At 40.1% G+C, this 17,944-nt stretch overlaps 1 protein-coding gene across 4 annotated transcripts in view; it reads left to right on the plus strand.

The window, feature by feature from the left end:
- The window catches only part of AKNAD1 (AKNA domain containing 1), a 41,462-nt gene that overhangs the window by 5,148 nt on the left and 18,370 nt on the right, over positions 1-17,944 (plus strand). For 3 of the 4 annotated variants that reach the window (XM_049616666.1, XM_049616664.1, XM_049616665.1), the window contains exons 3-7: positions 1,530-1,569; positions 2,189-2,337; positions 2,431-2,493; positions 7,415-7,545; positions 15,041-15,197. In XM_049616666.1, the coding sequence (XP_049472623.1) occupies positions 1,530-1,569; positions 2,189-2,337; positions 2,431-2,493; positions 7,415-7,545; positions 15,041-15,197 (540 nt within the window). The remainder of the gene's footprint in view (positions 1-1,529; positions 1,570-2,188; positions 2,338-2,430; positions 2,494-7,414; positions 7,546-15,040; positions 15,198-17,944) is intronic. The other variant, XM_049616667.1, reaches the window with a different exon arrangement.

Raw genomic sequence — 17,944 nt, forward strand, 5'->3', positions numbered from 1 at the left:
TAGGGGCTTGGCCTTGTGTCTTCTATATATTACACCCTTAGTTATTAACACTAAATCAGATCAAATTAAGATCTTTAATAACATAATCCAAGCTTGCTACATTGGTAACTAGTTAGTACCATTTTTTAAATGCTTATATTGGGATTTTTTTTTTTTAAGTAATCTCTGCACCCAACATGGGGCTCGAACTCACAACCCTGAGATCAAGAGTCACAGGCTCTACTGATGGAGGCAGCCAGGAACTCTCAAAGACCAAATTTTGTTAATGTTTAATTTATACTATTTCCCCTTTCCTCATCTCCCCGTCCCCCCATCTCTCCCAACACGTTGAGGCTCAGGGCCTCGATTATTTAAGATTCCGTGGTGAGGTAAATTCACATTAATGATCAAAGTAAACATTTCAGTTCTCTGGCACTTTGTCAGGACAGTATGATCTTTCCCTGAAGCTTTGTATGAAGGGCACTCTGGACTGAACACTCTATGCCTGTTTCCATTTCTACTCCTTCATGCTTCAACTCCCTTCTCTAGCAACTGAATGCTCTGGGAAGCTTGAACAGAACCCCTCCCCCACCCCCACCCTACCCCTCCCCCCTCCCCCCCCTCATACCTGAATCTAGCAGCTCCACTTGGCCTTGACTGGAATGCTTCTCTATGTCTGACATTGGCAAGTCTCAGGGGTCTTCATCCTGCTTGCACCCACCCCTGGGTGCACAGGGGTGCACAGTCCTCAGTGCCCTGAGGTTAGCAGGAACAGAAATGGATATTAGGCTCACCTCTCTCTGGCAATGGAAGTCTAAAGTCAGGTGTCTTATTTTCTCTTGTCCTGCTAATGGAGGTTGGAGAACTAGACTCTATCAGTTCTCTATCTGTCATACAGTTGAGATATTCATAATAACCAAAGTCTAATTTGACCACCACCATTTAGCTGTCTGGCACTAGCATGTTTCTGAGCTTTATGTGTAGACTCTCAAGGTGAGTCATCTGGAATTTAAGCTCCTGTCCTGTTAGCTTATGGCAAGTAAACAAGCACTATCATGACATACATTTTGGAACTTAATGCATACTATTTTATATTATTCTCCAGAATGTGGCTACTGTGTGCATGGTGTTAGTGAGAGTACCAGTGACAGAGCTGGCGACAAGACCAACAATGGCCCCTGCCCTCATGGACCTCATGGTCCAGTTTTAGGAGAAACGTTTCAGTGTTCCCCACAATAGTATCAAACATGGTAGTAGTAACAGATATGGTAATATCTAACACTTAATCCTTGTAACAACCCTAGGAGGTAGGTTCTATTTGTACCCTTATTTTATTGCTGAGGAATTTGAGGTTTACAGCGATGGAGTCATTGCCTTGGGTCACCTGGGAGGTAAGTGTCAGAGTGGAATTCAACCTTGGCTTTGGGAGCCCAGCTCTTGACACAACTCTGGGCTGCCTCCATGATGACCACAACATTTTGGATCATTTTGAATAATGGCGTCACCGATCTGTGTCAACAATAATGTTTTCTTATCCTTTAATTGTGCAGATGGAGCCCACAATACATATTCACCAAGAACATCTCACAGGTACCAGCATTTTTATTTTATTTTATTTTATTTTATTTTATTTTATTTTTACTATTTATTTATTTTTGGGAGAACGCAAATTCAAGGGGGTGGGAAAAGAGAGGAGAACAGAAAATCAGAATCAGGCTCTGTGTGGACACGCTGACAACAGCAAGCCCAATGTGGGGCTCAAATTCATGAACTGTGAGATCATGACCTAAGCCAAAGTTGGATGCTCAACTGGCTGAGCTACCCAGGTGCCCCACTAGCATTTTTAAACTTCTGATTTAGATATACATTTTGAAAACTTTTTTTAAACTTTTTTTTAACGTTTATTCATATTTTGAGAGACAGAGCATGAGTGGGGAGAGGCAGAGAGAGAGAGGGAGACACAGAATCTGAAGCAGACTCCAGGCTCTGAACTGACAGCACAGAGCCCAATGCAGGGCTCGAACTCACAGACAGTGAGATCATGACCTGAGCTGAAGTTGGACGCTTAACTGGCTGAGCCAGGCGCCCTGAAAACTTTTTTTTTAATAGCAAATGGTGATGGTTGCCACAGACTTCTGTTTTTAGTACTTCATAAATCTGCAGTGAAGTTGAGATGAACAGAAGCCAAAACTTATTCTCTCTTATACAGGAATAGAATCCGAGACAAGTCTCTTTAAGGTGTCATCAACCTCTCAGAAAGACCCTTGCCCAAGGTCTTCTTACATATTTCAAAAGATAACTGAAGGGAAACAGATGTGCCAGAAGTTAAAAGAACAGACTGATCAACTGAAGACTAAAGTAATATTTTTAAAGATTATGACCAATAGAAGTGACCAAATTCAGACATAAGACATCATGCAATTAATGAAATATTGCATTTTTTCACTACAGGTACAAGAATTTTCCAAAAGCATAGCACAGGAGTCTCCTTGTCATTTGCAAGACAAGAAGCTGGTAAAAATTTTATCAAGTTTTAAACATCTTTGTTAGGGAATTTGATGTGCATAAGTATGAATGACTTTATAGCACCATGTTTCCTCTACACTGGGGGGCATAGAAATGTTCTGGTGGAAATGTTTTGCTGAAGATTAAGGGCTGTGACCTCCAGAGGTCTAGCTTTGTGTTTCACATATGTTGTACCCTTAATTATTAATGATTAATGAATTGAATTAAGACCTTTAATAATCTATTTCAAGCTTGATATATTTGGTAACTAGTACAAAATTTTGTCAATGTTTAATTTATACTATTTCCCCTTTCCCTCTACCCAACCTCTCAACATGCTGAGGTTCAGGATCTCCTTGATTATCTGGCTCAGGGGTTTGTGTTATAGGAGCTAAAAGAGCTTAGAGTTCTATTTCTATGTGTATTTATCCCTCGTTCATTCTCAGAGGAGTCTATTACTTATGGCTATTATTCCTCAGTGGCCACCCAACAATAAATCTGAGACAATGGTAGGCTTAAGAGAATAACATGCCAGCTGTTATACAGGGCAAGTCCATCCAGAGTTGATGGGTCCTGGGGGATACAGATTATAAAATTTGCCAATATCTGACAACTCAACATATAAAACTTTGAAAACTCAAACCTGATCTTAAAACTATGCTTTTCAGATGAAAATCTGTGATTTTCACATCCTTGCTTGTTGTTGCATTTAATCAAATCACTAATTTATATTGTAACCACAGTTCATCAGTGCCAGAGTTGTGGGAAGTTGGGGTGGAACATGGTAATGGGGCAAAAAGCTGAGATTGTTAGAGCCAGAAATGTGCAAAGTCAAAGATGTCATTCAGGCCACTGGGTCAGCAACAAGGCAGGTGGTCAGAAGTCCTGATGTGAAGGAGCACGAACAAAGCAATGGCAGGCTGTGCAGTAGAAACCAGACAGTATAGACAGAGGAAAGGAGGACTCAAATGTTAAGAGACACAGTTGATCACTCTCATTCATCTATTGTATTAATTAAATAACTTATTAAGTAATTAATTAATTCAACATATACTTATCAGGTACTTCCTATGTCCAAGACTCTGTACCAGGCACTAGAGATTTGGAGACAAAGAAACAATTTCTTTTTCAAGTGGCTTACAGTCTCCTGGGAACAGATAGGTAAATAGACAAGCAACACGAAGCTTGAGAAATAATGCTAATGGCAGCTTAGAAGCGGCTCACCCTTGACAGTTAGAGGGTACTTTGCAAGGCTCCCTGGAAGTGACTGACCTCGGAGTTTGGCATTGTAGGATGAATATGTATGAGATTGACAGGGTAGTTACAAAACAGTGGTCCAAGAAAAAGAATCACCAGTCACAATGGCACAGGGGACAGAAAACCCTGATGGGATGAGGAATCGTGTGGTACTGTAATTAGCCAGATGGAATCCAGGGTTCATGTGGTGAAGAGGAAGGGACAAGACAAGGACTATTCATGAAAGACCTCTAAACCATGCTAAGAAGATTATATTTCACCCTGAGTTGAGTGAGGAGGCAACACTGGAGGACTGAAAGCCAAGAAATGGTGAGCACCATGGGGGCAAGACTTAGGGACAAAGCCTGGCTAGGAAGCCATACTCCAGGTAACAAGTTATGAGCGCCTGAACCAAAACTAGCAATGAGGATGGAGAGGGGGACAAATCTAAGAGTTTAACAAAGTGGTTGCACATTAAGAGGGGAGAAGAAAGGAAGGGAGGAGGCTTGGATGAGTTTCAGATTTCTAGCGTGGGCAACCAAGGCCAGGACTAAAAATGGAAGATCCAGTTCCTAATGGGTGTGGGAGGCAGGCAGGAGGCAAGGTGCCAAGTTCATTTTGAGGTCCCTGTAGGACATCCAATTGGAAAGATCCAGTAGGCAATTAGAGCAATGGATTTGGACCTCAGAGGAGTTGCTTGGGCCAGAAATGTAAATCTGGATATAGTTGTGGGTTGAAGCTATGAAGTATATGAAGTTTACTCCCAGGCAAACCTGCAGAGTAAGCAGTAAAGAAGCCCAAGGAAAGAATCAGCAAACAGGGGCAGGTAAAAGAGGGTTCCTCAAAGGAGACTGACAAGCAGTGACCTCAAAGCTCAAGGCAGACCTGCAAGGGGAAGAGCTGTAAAGCCAAAAGAAAAGAAGGGGGTATGGGCCACAACAACACATGTTCAAATAACAGGAAAAAAAAAATCAAGAAGTGAATTGGATTTGGCAACCAAGAGATCATGAGGGACCTTGACAAGCCCAGTTTTATTTAATGAAGTGATTCTGTAAAAGCCAGATTGCCGGAGTGAAGCAGTGAATGATAAAAGAGATATCAAAAAAGTCTGGTTTTGGGGTGCCTGGGTGGCTCAGTTGGTTAAGCATCCGACTTCAACTCAGGTCATGATCTCACAGTTCGTGGGTTTGAGTCCTGCATCGGGCTCTGTGCTGACAGCTGAGAGACTGGAGGCTGCTTCAGATTCTGTCTCTCCCTCTCTCTCTGCCCCTACCCTGCTCACACTCTGCCAAAAATAATAAATAAATATTTTAAAAAAATTTTTTTAAAAAGTCTGGTTTTCAGGAACTGGGAGAACACAGATTTTTAAAGGGCTGAGCAAAGCAGAGGGAACTGGTTCAAGGCACTAGCCTTCTGAGGCCCAATCCAGGAAGTTTCCCCTTGATGCTAGAGGATATGAGGGGATTCGTATTAGGGCAGAGATGAGAGTCAAGGTGATTCCTGACAGTGTCAGCCTTGGCCTGAGATTTCCAGGCCCATTTGATTCAGCATTGGAAGAAGGCCAGAGAGGGCGACACTAACCTTCTCAGCATGAACAACACAACAGAATGGAAAGCATCTGGATGTTGGAACAGACAATGTAGTTCTATATACTGGCTGTATGATCTTAGGCACTTCCCATCTCAGAGTTGCCATGAGGATTACATGAGGTACATTTACAGCTAGAAAACTGTGCCCGATCTTCTTCTGAGATATAACACAATTTAAATCCCAAGATCTTAAATTATAATTTGTAATTGACTTTCTTTTCTCTTTCCTTTGAACACCTAATTCCTTCTTACGTTTTCACTATCTGCATGCTACCAATTCCTAAATTCCTGGTCCTACTTTCTCATCTACAGCTCCAAATGTTTGTGTGTATCTTTACTTGGCTCTCCCACTCTTGCTGAAAATTCTACATGTCCAACATTGACAGCTCCATTCAAATCTGTTAGCCTTTCCAAATTCCTCAGTTTAGTCAGGGGTTCACATTCTTTCCACCTCCCAAGCTAGAAACCTGAGCATTGTCAGTGAGATTTACAGTAGTACCAGGCAGGGTCCTGGCAGGAACTAGATGGTTTATTCCGATGGAACAACTGAGGGGATTTAATAAGGCATCATTTTACAACAGCGTGGGTAAGGTTAAGGGAAACCAATAAGGGACAGAAAGCATCTCATAGAAGGAACAGTGGGGCAGAAAGGAAGGAGGAAGAGCAGATATTGGAGCCTAGGGAGAGTAGCTATAATGGTAGGAGTAGCTGACAAGCTCTGCTTTTGGTAGAGAGACACAACCAATCCACTGGGATACAGGCAGGAGGACATCAGGGAAATAAAGACCCCTACCTCATCTTTCTTCATTTCCTCTCTTCTGCCATTGCTTTCCATTGACTGAAACCAATGCCAGGGTAGGGGAGCCTATTGGTGCAGTCCACTGAAGGTCAGCTTCCTGGCTGGGGCACGGAGAAAGATGGAGGACAAATCTGGGTGGGGGGAACATGGAAGACATCTACCACACTTGCCATTTTTTATGCCCTATGGTCAATATGTTTCCAAACTTGGAATAATAATCAGATTTAATAATGATGATGGTGATGATCCTGGCACTAAGCATTAACTCATTTAATTTTCACAGTATGAGGTGAGGGCTATTATTGTCTCAGATGAGAAAACTAAAGTTTAGAGTTCAAATTGACTAAAATCATAATAATTATTAGGTGAAAGAGTCTGAACTTGAACCCTGGGGTGTCTGATCCTGTAACCCTATTGTTGTGTCCCTCCAACCATCCTTTCCTCTCCATGTTCATGGACACTGCCTGGTCCAGGCCTTCCTGAGCATCCTTCAAGCCTGATGTAGGTCTCACTTCTTCCACTGAGCCATGGCAAAGTGCCATGGCAAAGTCCTTGAATCCAGTTTCTTTTCCCAACTGGAATAAAATCCCTGAGACTGATGTAACTTTTGTATCTCTCACACATTTAGCCCAGGGCCACGTATAGGCAGTGCTCAGGGAATATTTAGCTATTGGGGCTGCAGTGTTGAAGCCTCTATACATCAAGACCAGACCTTAACCTGCACCATGTAAGTGTTAATCTGCACGAGGCTGCATGTGTTGACGTCTAGAAGACCCATTTGAAGCTCTGGCTAAACTTCCTAATGCCCCATCCCTCCAAGTGCCATAGACTCAAACTCAGATCCTCTAACTTCAGTCCCTTTTAAGGTCCTTGTGGCTTCAGACATACCTCCTAGAGCTCCAATTTCCTCCCATATACAATCGAGATAATAAAATCTACTTTGCAACATTTACAACATTGATGTGTGGATTAAGTAAGATAATGCTCAGGAAAGTGCTCTATAAGCTAAAAGCCATTCTGCAATAGCACAGGACTATTGATATCCTATTAAGGAGTTCAGAGGCCTCTGAGTGGGCTCTGGGGAAGAAATCAGAAGTCGCCGTTTTGAAAAAGCTGTGTGCTAGAAGGGCATTGTGAATGTGGAGATGCCTGGGTTGCCTCTGTTTTAGATGTCAGTCTCTGAAACAAAACAATTGCCAGGAGAAAGATGGTGGCTTCATTTTGAAACTACTATAGTGTACACCCTCCTTGTATTTTGGGGGGAAACAACCACTCATGCGTGATCCTGGTGACTTTACTGCTGCAGGTCCTGGAGAAACTGCAGGGACATCTTGAACTACTGGAGCAGGAGTTTAGGGACAACAGGGAGAAGCATCTGACTTTGAAGCAAATTCACAGGCATGAATCCCCAGCTGTCGGTGACTTTGATCCAGAAAGGTCAGGCTTAAACTGTGTGAGGTGGAGGGGTCAGAGGCAACCTCCTTCAGGTGGGATTCCGATGTGGCTGCTGGCTTAATGCTTGTACAGCCCCTGGCCTAGGGTCAGCAAAAACTGTGCCATCAGTGAACAAGTGTTAGCGCATGAGACAAACAGTGTGGAACTCCCGCTACGTATAAGGTCCTGTCCTGGGCCCAGGGTGTCCTGGGCACCCAGGTGGAGTCCTCCACATGAACAATTGTCCCCCAGAGGAGCGATTTTGTACTACAATCCTGCCCTTTGTTGTGTGTCATAACTGGTTCTGAGACCCAGAACAGTGTAAGAAAATCCTGGAAAGGCTCACACGCTAACCCCAGAGGGCCTTCTCTCTAAGCTCCTTGTGTCCTGGCCTTCATCCCACTCCTTCCTCTGTCTCCCCTGCCTGGTTCTTCTGTCCTTCCCTTTTTCCCCCTTTTCTTTCCTATCCGCAGACAATTCCAAAGGGGCAGTGGGTATGAGAGGACCATTGCTAGGTTGGTTAATGTGGGGGTGAAGAACCCACAAAGCCTGATAAATTTAGGGAAAATATTAAAGCTTAAAGTCAAAATGACTTCTGAGTTAATTCACATTAGAAACTTGGATGCAAACTCACTGAAGTTTCCAACTGGCCATTTTTATGGCCCTGTGCTCCTCTCTCTCCAATCCAAACAATTTTAAGATGTATTCCAGGACTCAAGGCTAGGATTGTTTCCATTTAATTTCCTGGTATGAATTAAAAGAATCCATTTAGGAGACTTAATCTCTGTAAATTCAACTCTTTCTATTCATTGCATTTTAACATGGAATCTTTCTTGATGCCAGATTACTTTAATGGTTTATATTTCAGCACTAGTGTCCTGAGGTATTTTTTCCAAAGTACAATTTCACCTTTTCAAAATGAATGAAATCTCTGTCTACTGTTATTTCAATACTGAGTAATTAGACAGCAAGGATGAGGTTTTAATATTGATTTTTTTTTGCCCAAAGGTTTATTTTGTTTTCTGGGAAAAGAAAGATCTCTACATACTTTCACTATTTATTTAAAAACTAATAGAGTAAGGATATTTATTTTCTGAGGAATCCCACTTGTCTAGGCAGTCATTTTAAAGTTGGGCCTCTGTGCACATTAAGACCAAAGTTATGCAACACCTTATTTATATCCTAGTTACACCCACAGTGTGCTGGACCCAGTATAAATCAAAAAAGTTTCAGCTATAATTATGTCCCATATACAGGAAAAGCTTTCAACACTGGGGCAAGGGAAGACCCAGTCTCCGAAACTCGGTTAAAACCACCTCAGAGCAAGCAAGGCTGCTCGGTTTGACACTGGTCCTCTTGTTCTCTCATGGGCATAATGTGGCAGTGAGCAGAACCCCATACAATTAATTGTCCAGAACCTTCTAAGTGTTGAATCTAAAGGCCACTGTAGATGGCTTTCTGCAAGGGAAAGAATTCTGCAAGTTCATTGACTAATTACTTGTTTAAGTCTGCTATGTGCTCTTATTAAAACCTTATTGGGGCACCTGGGTGGCTCAAGTAATTAAGCATCCGACTCTTGATTTCTGCTCAGGTCATGACCTCGTGGTTCATGAGTTTGAGACCTGTGCTGACAGTGTGGACCCTGCTTGGGATTCTCTCTCTCTGACTCTCCCATGCACTCTTTCTCTCAAAATAAATAAACGTTAAAAAAAAACAACAGATGTATTATTGCCTTTAAAAGGTAATATGCAAAAATAATTCTTTTATTTCATGCATCTTGTTTGTCAGAATGTAGTCTGATAGTCATTTCACACGCTGACCCCAGAAGTCAAGGAGTCAAGAAATGGGGTTCTGCCTCCACCAATCCCTCTCTCTGATATTATCAACATACAATCTTCTGCTTTACGGAAAAGATCACAGAATCCCTCAAAAATGTCTTTTCTCCATCTCCAGATCTGCATGTTTTCACCTCCTCTTTCTTCCTTCACTCACCTCCAACCCATCTGGCCCTGGACCTTGGGCCCATTTCTTCCCACTACCTTCAGGTCTATCTCCACCATTTCAGAACTTCCTTCAAATTTTCAGCCTCTCCTTGTCCTCTGCTTAATTCTCATTTGCCTGCTAGATTAGAGCATATTTTCCTATATTTTACTTGATTATCAACAGTTTTCCATGCATAGATCTTTGTCCCACCGCTTGCTGAGTACAGCAGCCTTTCCCACAGGATGAAAAGGCCACTTTTATCATATAAAAAACCCTCCACATATAGATAGGACTGGTTCTCTTCCATCCCATTGATCTGCGTTTCTATTTCTACCTTAACCACACAGTTTTAAATTACTATAGTCTAGGGTTGCCTGGGTGGCTCTGTCGGTTAAATGCCCCACTTTGGCTCAGGTCATGGTCTCATGGTTTGTGAGTTTGAGCCCTGTGTTGGGCTCTGGGCTGACAGCTCAGAGCCTGGAGCTTGCTTCAGATTCTGTCTCCCTCGCTCCTCTCTCTCTGCCCCTCCTCCACTCATGCTCTGTCTCTTTCTCTCTCAAAAGTAAACATTAAATAAATAAATAAATAAATAAATAAATTACTATAGTCTAGTGTATATTTTGACATATTTCTTCTTTAAATTTTCTTTAGCTGTTCTTGAACACCCTTCTTACTAATAAACTTGATAAATAGCTCACCAAACCTCCTTAGGGACATGCCACTCGAATTTTGTTCAGAATTGTGTTGAATTTACAGATTAGAGAAGAGTTGAAATCTTTGCAATGAGTAGTCCCATCCAGGAGCATGTTTCCTTCATGCAGATTTCATGCATGTTTTGTTAGATTTATTCCTACCTATTTTGTAGGTTTTCTCAGCATTATTAACAGATGTTTTCTGTAATTGATATACAGGAAATAAAGAAAAACAATATATTTAACTTCTGCTGGGCTATCTTATGTATTTCTGTTCATAGTGTTTTTTGATTAGCTGTTGATTGTCTTAGTTTTTAGGTATGACAATCATAGCATTTGAAAATAATGACAGGTTCCCCCAACTCCCATTTCCCCCTAAATATTTATACTTTATCTTTTCTTCCATGATTCTTATATATCATATTTTTTAATCAATTTATTTTATTTGCTAGGTTTTCCAAAACAATGTTAAATAATACTAGCAAAAGCAACCATTCTTTTCATATTCCAAACAGTAATGGGATTTTTTTCAAGTATGATTCTTGCTGTAGTTTCAAGAAGATAAGTTTATCAAGAAAGTTTTCTTCTATTCTTGATTTACTAGGATTAGATTTGTTTTTTTAATGTTTTAATGTTTACTCAAATGGGATTTAGAAATCTATTTAGTTTATTTCCTAACTCTATTAATATAATAATAAAATGTATTAATAAATATCTTAATGTTTAGTTATAGAATGATTGGGAAATTTTTCCCTTTTCTTTTTATGTTTCAAAAGGGTTAAAGTCTTACTAGAACTCACCCATAATCCCACTTGGATTTGGTGCCTTTTGGGCTGGTGGATTTTTGATTATTTTTTCTATTTTTCTCTGGTTATTAGTTTTTTTCCAGATTTCCTACCTCTTTTTGAGTAGATTTTAATAATTTATGTTTTTATAGAGACTTGTCCATTTCATCTAGATTCTGAACTGTATTGGCATCAAGTTGTTCAATCCCATTTGATTTAAAATTTTTCTTCTGGTATATTTCCTTTCTCATTCTTAATGTTACTTATGCTTTTCAGTCAGACTTTCCTGTGGTTTCTTTTATAGATATTTTCAAAGACAATGTTTTATTTTATTAATCAAATTCTTTTAAATTATATTTATTTCTCCTTTTGGGGGGTTCATTTGGTAGTTCTTTTTTCTATTTTCCTGTTTTGGATACTTGGTTTATTGATTTTGAACTTTGCTCCCTTGTAAATGCATGCTAAAGCTATAAATTTTTCTCAGAGTACTGCGCTAGCTACATTACATTGGTTTTATATGTTTTTTTCACATTTATTATTCACTTATAGAGTATCCTTAATGTCTATTAACCCAAGAGTTAGTAAGATGAGTGTTAAAATTTCCAATTAGTTGTTTGTTCTTGTTGTTGCTATCTTTTTGTTATTAATTTCCAGTGATCAAATTTTTAAGACTTTAATTTTTTAAGACTTTAATTTTTAAGAGCATTTTTCATAGGAAAATTGAGAGGAAGATACAGAGATTTCCCACATACCTCTGCCTGCACACATGCATTATCACCATTATCACCCCTCACCAGAGTGGTACATTTGTTACAACTGATGAACCTACACAGATCCTAACTGTTCAAAGCCCATTTTCTGCATTAATGGTTTACTGTTGGTACTGTACATTCTATGGTTTTGGACAAATGTATAATGACTTGTATCCATCTTTATAGCATCAGAGAATTTTCACTGCCCCCAAAATCATCTGTACTCCACCTATTCATCTCTCTGTCCCCACCCCAACCCTTGGCAACCACTGATCTTTTTACTATTACTATTTATTGCTTTTTACTATTTCCAGAATGTCACATAGTTGGAATCATGCAATGTGTAGACTTTTCAGATTGGGCTTCTTCCACTTAGTAATATGCATTTAAGGTTCCTACATGTCTTTTCACAACTTGATAACTCATTTTTTTTAAGTGATGAGTAATATTCCATTGTCTAGATGTACCATAGTTTATTTATCCATTCACCTCCTGAAGGACATCTTGGTTGCTATCAAGTTTGACAAGTATGAATATAGTTGCCATAAACATCTGTGTTCACGTTTTTGTGTTGACATAAGTTTTCAACCCCTTTGGGTAAATACTGAGTACATTGGATTGTATGGTGAGAATATGTTTAATTTTTTTTTGTTAAATTTTTTTTTTTCAACGTTTTTTATTTATTTTTGGGACAGAGAGAGACAGAGCATGAACGGGCGAGGGGCAGAGAGAGAGGGAGACACAGAATCATCGGAAACAGGCTCCAGGCTCCGAGCCATCAGCCCAGAGCCTGACGCGGGGCTCGAACTCACGGACCGCGAGATCGTGACCTGGCTGAAGTCGGACGCTTAACCGACTGCGCCACCCAGGCGCCCCAGAATATGTTTAATTTTTAAAAAAAAACTGTCAAACTGTCTTCCAAAGTGGCTGTACCATTTTGCATTCCCACCAGCAGTGAATAAGAGTTCCTATTGCTCCACATCCTTGCCAGCAATTGGTATTGCTAGCATTCCATATTCTGACCATTCTAATAATGTATAGTGGTATCTCATTGTTTAAATGTGCATTTCTCTGATGAACTATAATATGGAGCATCTTTTCATATGCTTATTTCCCATCTTTATATCTTCGTTGGTGAGATATCTATTAAGGTCTGTAGCACATTTTAAAATTGGGTTGTGTGTGTTTTTTTATTGTTGAGTTTTAAGAGTTCTTTGTATATTTTGGGTACTAGTCATTTATCAGAAATGTCTTTTGCCAATATTTTTTCCTGGTCTGTGGCTTATCTTCTCATTTTCTTGACATTGTCTTTCTCAGAACATAAGTTTTAATTTTAATGAAGTCAAACTGATCAATTATTTCTTTCAGGGATAATGCCTTTGGTGTTGTATCTCAGAAGTCATCACCATACCCAAGATTATCTAGGTACTCTACCATGTTATCTTGGAGTTTTATACTTTTGCATTTTACATTAGGCCTGTGATCCATTTTGAGTTAATTTTTATGAAGGATATAACATCTGTGTCCAGATTCAAATTCTTTTTTCCACATGGATGTCCATATGTTCCAGCAGCAATTGTTGAAAAGACTATCTTTCTTTGCTCCATTGAATTGCCTTTTCTCTTTTCTCAAAGATCAGGTGACTATAGTTATGTGGGTCTATTTCTGGGTTGTCTATTCTGTTCCACTGATCTGTTTGTATAGTCTTTCACCAATACCACACTGCTTTGATTGCTGTAGCTTTATAGTAAGTCTTGAAGTTGGGTAGTGTCAGTCCTCCAACTTTGTTCTTGTCCTTCAATATTATGTTGGCTATTTTGAGTCTTTTGTCTCTTCATATAAACTTAGAATCATTTTGTCAATAGCCACAAAGGAACTTGCGGGGATTTTGACAGGGGTTGCATTGAATCTATAGATTGAGTTGGGAAGAATGGCCATCATGACAATATTGAGTCTTCTTGTTCATAAACATGGAATATCTCTCCATTTATTGAGCTCTTTGATTTCATTCATCAGAATTTTATGTTTTCCTTATACAGATCTTGTATATATTTTGTTAGATTTATACCTAAGTATTTCATTTTTTGGATCTTAATGTAAATAGTACTGTCTTTAATTTCAAATTCTACTCGTTCATTGATAGTATATAGCAAAGTGATTCACTTTTGTATATTAAACTTGTACCCTGTAACTTCTCTATAATTGCTTATTAGTTCCTGTTTTTCTGTTGATTCTTTTGGATTTTCTACACAGACAATCATGTCATCTGTGAACAAAGACACTTTTATTTCTTCCTTTCCAATCTGTATACCTTATATTTTCTTTTCTTGTCTTATTGCATTAAGTAGGACTTCCAGTGCAATGTTGAAAAGGAGTGGTGAGAAGGGACTTCCTTGCTTTTTTCCTGATCTTAGTTAGAAAACAGTGATATAATTATTAATGATTTGGAATTTGTTGAGATTCTTCTTTGTGGATTAATATAAGGTAAATTTTTATAAATGTAATGGATTTGAGGAAAATGGGTTCTTCCTGGGTAAAATAGGTATTTATATTTATAGATACATTTACACATATACATATATGTATACATGTATATATATATGTGTACAGATGCATATAGATGCAGCTTGTTAATCAAATTCTTCAGATAGTTCATTTCCTTCCTCTTTTCAATTGATATAAATCATTATTTCCATGGAATCATAGCTCTTAGAACTGTAAAGGATCTCAGGGTGCCTGGGTGGCTTCGTCGGTTAAGCATCTGACTTCAGCTCAGGTCATGATCTCTGTGGTTTGTGGATTTGAGCTCCATGTCGGGCTCTGTGCTGACGGCTCAGAGCCTGGAGCCTGCTTCCAATTCTGCGTCTCCCTCTCTCTCTGCGCCTCTCCCACTTGTTCTCTCTCTCTCTCTCTCTCTGTCTCTCAAAAATAAATAAATGTAAAAAAAAAAAAAGAAGAACAGTAAGGGATCTCAAAATAATTAGATCCAGAGATCCAGATAAGCAGAGTATTGTTTTCCCATGTTATAGTTGAGACATTGGAGGCACAGGAAGATTAAGTGATTTTCCCAAGGATACACAGCTAATGAATAACAAATAGAGGATTAGAGCCCAGGCCTTTGGAATGAAACTCTAAACAGGATGCATGTCAGGGCGGGTGTCCATTATCCTTCCTGTCTGAAGCCAAACCACCTTAATAATATAGACCAATGCTATATTCAAGAACTGTTGTTACTAATTAGAATGTTGACTGCATATCCAATAAGATGCTTGTTTATGTTTATTAGAGAAGTGGAAGGTGAAATCTTCAAGTTAGAGATGCTACTTGAAGATGTTAAGGAGAAAATTAATAAGGGCAAATATACGTCAGCCGTCTGTCTTCCCGGGAGTTCTCCAATCATCCCTGATGAGTTGGCATCCACATCCTCTCCACCCTCAAATGAGGTAATACAGCAACCTACAGCCTAATTTTATGCCAGGAAAAGATGTTTTTTATGCATTTATAGAATCCTAATTCATGAACTCATGAATTCTATTTTAATATCTCATGGAAATTTAACTTTCCAAAGTCCCATGGAACCAGCTTTTAAAAATTAGAAGCTATTTTAAGTGTTGGTTTTTGAAATATCTTAATAGTTTAAGATGTAACAACTCAGTTTAAACTGATGAACCACTGAAAAGCTATTTCTTCTGGATGAATAGCAACATTTTTGTGGATCGTGCCTGGAAGAAATAATTTTTCTTCTTAATAGTTTTATATTCCCTCTTCTACATAAAGAATAACATACTCAGCAGGAAGAACTATTTTCCACGAGTCCACTTCTGCATTTTCCTTCTCTCAAGTTCAATTCTTTTGGATTGTTTACATATGCAAGATTAGGAATTCAAATCAATCACCACCCAGTATTTCTACACTTTTTGTCTTTGTGGCCTCAACTATCAGAACATTCAGACTAAATTAAAATTCTGAGAAACTGAATCATCTGGATAATTGCCTTAAATTGACTCTTTTGTTTCAGACAGAATTTGCCTGTGGCTGACATTCAAAATCTGAATAGGTTTTTGTTAGAGTTAAGAACAAAATGCTGAAGATTATATAAATATCAGCCTTGCCAGAGAAGTGCAGTTGCCCCTTCAAAACAACCTGCCCAGCAAAATTTCATCCATTTATGTAACCTTGACACAATGCCTCCCCATCCCAGGCAGAATTCTTTGTTCAGACCTCTGTGCCCCACAGCACTGTGTCTCATTTGTCCCTGTGCCTTTGTACCTATCTTTTTATCCCAAACATCTGACTAAACGCCTGGTGTAGCATGAATGCTCTGTATAGTAACCTCTGGGCCCTTGTGGATTTAAGAGTTTCAACACCTCACAACTGTCTCCAAGGTTCACAGCACTTTATGCCTCCAGTTCTGAACCTGAACTAGCTTCCAGGTGGTGCGAGGGAGCCCAGGAGTCAGCTTAGCCTTCCGCCCAGCAGCTCCCTCAGGTCTGGGTTTGCTCTCCTTTATTTGGTCCCAAGTTTACAGCACTTGCTGTGAAATAATGAGAACTCTGTAACTTTGTGATAAATAGCCCTGAAAAGAGAGTACTGCTAGGATCATTCATTCCTTCATTCATTCAGGTACTTTTCAGGTATTGGGGTATAACATAAACAAAGCAGGGGCACCTGGATGGCTTAGTTTGTTAAGCGTCTGACTTTGGCTCGGGTCATGATCTCACAGTTCGTGAGTTTGAGACTGGGATCAAGCCCTGTGCTGACAGCATTGAGCCTGGAGCCTGCTTCAGATTTGGTGTCTCCCTCTCTCTCTGCCCCGGCCCCACCCCTGCTCACACTCTGTCTCTCTCAAAAATAAATAAACACTAAAAAAAAAAAAAAAAAAAAGCAGACAAATTACTTGCCCTCAAGATGCTTACATTTCTGTGAGGGACACATACAATAAACAAAATTAATGTGTGGTTACAGAATGTTAAAAGTGAGATGCATTTAACATTATACATTCCTGTGACTCTGAAGCCGAACTGCCTGGGTCTGAGTACTGGCTCTGTCACTCATCAGCTTTGTGACCTCGGGAAAGTTACGTAACCCTCTCTGTGCCTCAGTTTCCTCCTCTGTAAAATAAAGATAATAAGATCTGCCCAAGCTTCCAAGTCCTCTTCTGCAAAAAGTCTCTGCAAACTGTAAAGCTCTGAACCAACAGAATTATTGTTTACTTCTCATTATAATTTTGTTATCATTTTAGGCCCACAGAGTTTTAATCCCAGCACTTCCAATTAATTTATAATGAAATAACCTCAAGTGTGGTCCCCAGACCAAGAGCATTAACATCACCTGGCAGCTTGTTAGAAATTGGCATGATGCTACAGTGTCAAGTTAATATAAGTAAAATATGTGAAACAGAGCCTGGCTCATAGAAAGCATACTACCTGGGTGTTAGCTTTCGTGACTATTAAGTAATGGAATGTGACCAAAAGTCACTCACTGTGGGAGGGCAAAGTCACTCGGAAGACATGGTCAGGGAAGGTAAGATTTGAATTGAGTTGGTTGGGAGGGAGGGATGAGAAGGCAGTAGGTAGGTGAGGAGTCTGGGGACAAGGACTCCAGGTAGGATGTGATGGTGCCTTAGGGGTGGGGTGGTGATGCTGGAGCCCTTGGTGCCCTTTCCCATGGGAACTGATTGGAGCCCTTTCCCCTGGGACTGCAACCTTAAAGGCAGTCCCTCTGTGTGGCTCCGTGGATTCCCAAGGAACACTGGGGCCATCCTTTGGAGCCCATGTGGGCGTGAGGGGACAAAGGGCACCCCGGCAGGAGGACCCCCTCCTCCGAGGGGCTTGGTGGCCTGGCCCCACAGCCCTGAGTCCTCAGCCCTGCAGGCCCCCCTACCAGTTCCCTCAACACAGCGACAGGCCCCTTCCTTCTCAGACAAGTTCCCAGAGGAAAGAGGGAGAGTGGCCACATGATGTCTCCATCACACCCTACCTTAGGTTGCTCCTTCCCATTATCCCAGGAATGCTGAAATTAAATTCCCACTGACTGTTAGGCAAATAATCCCCCAAAGTGAGACTCTCACGTAGCCTAAGAACTGATTCTAAAAACTTCCTTAAAAAACAAAAATACCAAAACCCAAACGACAACAACAACACGGAGTAACTAGATCAAATGGCCATAAGGTTGTCCTCTGATTCCAGGG

Source organism: Panthera uncia (assembly GCF_023721935.1).
Source record: "Panthera uncia isolate 11264 chromosome C1 unlocalized genomic scaffold, Puncia_PCG_1.0 HiC_scaffold_4, whole genome shotgun sequence".
Lineage (NCBI taxonomy): Eukaryota > Metazoa > Chordata > Mammalia > Carnivora > Felidae > Panthera > Panthera uncia.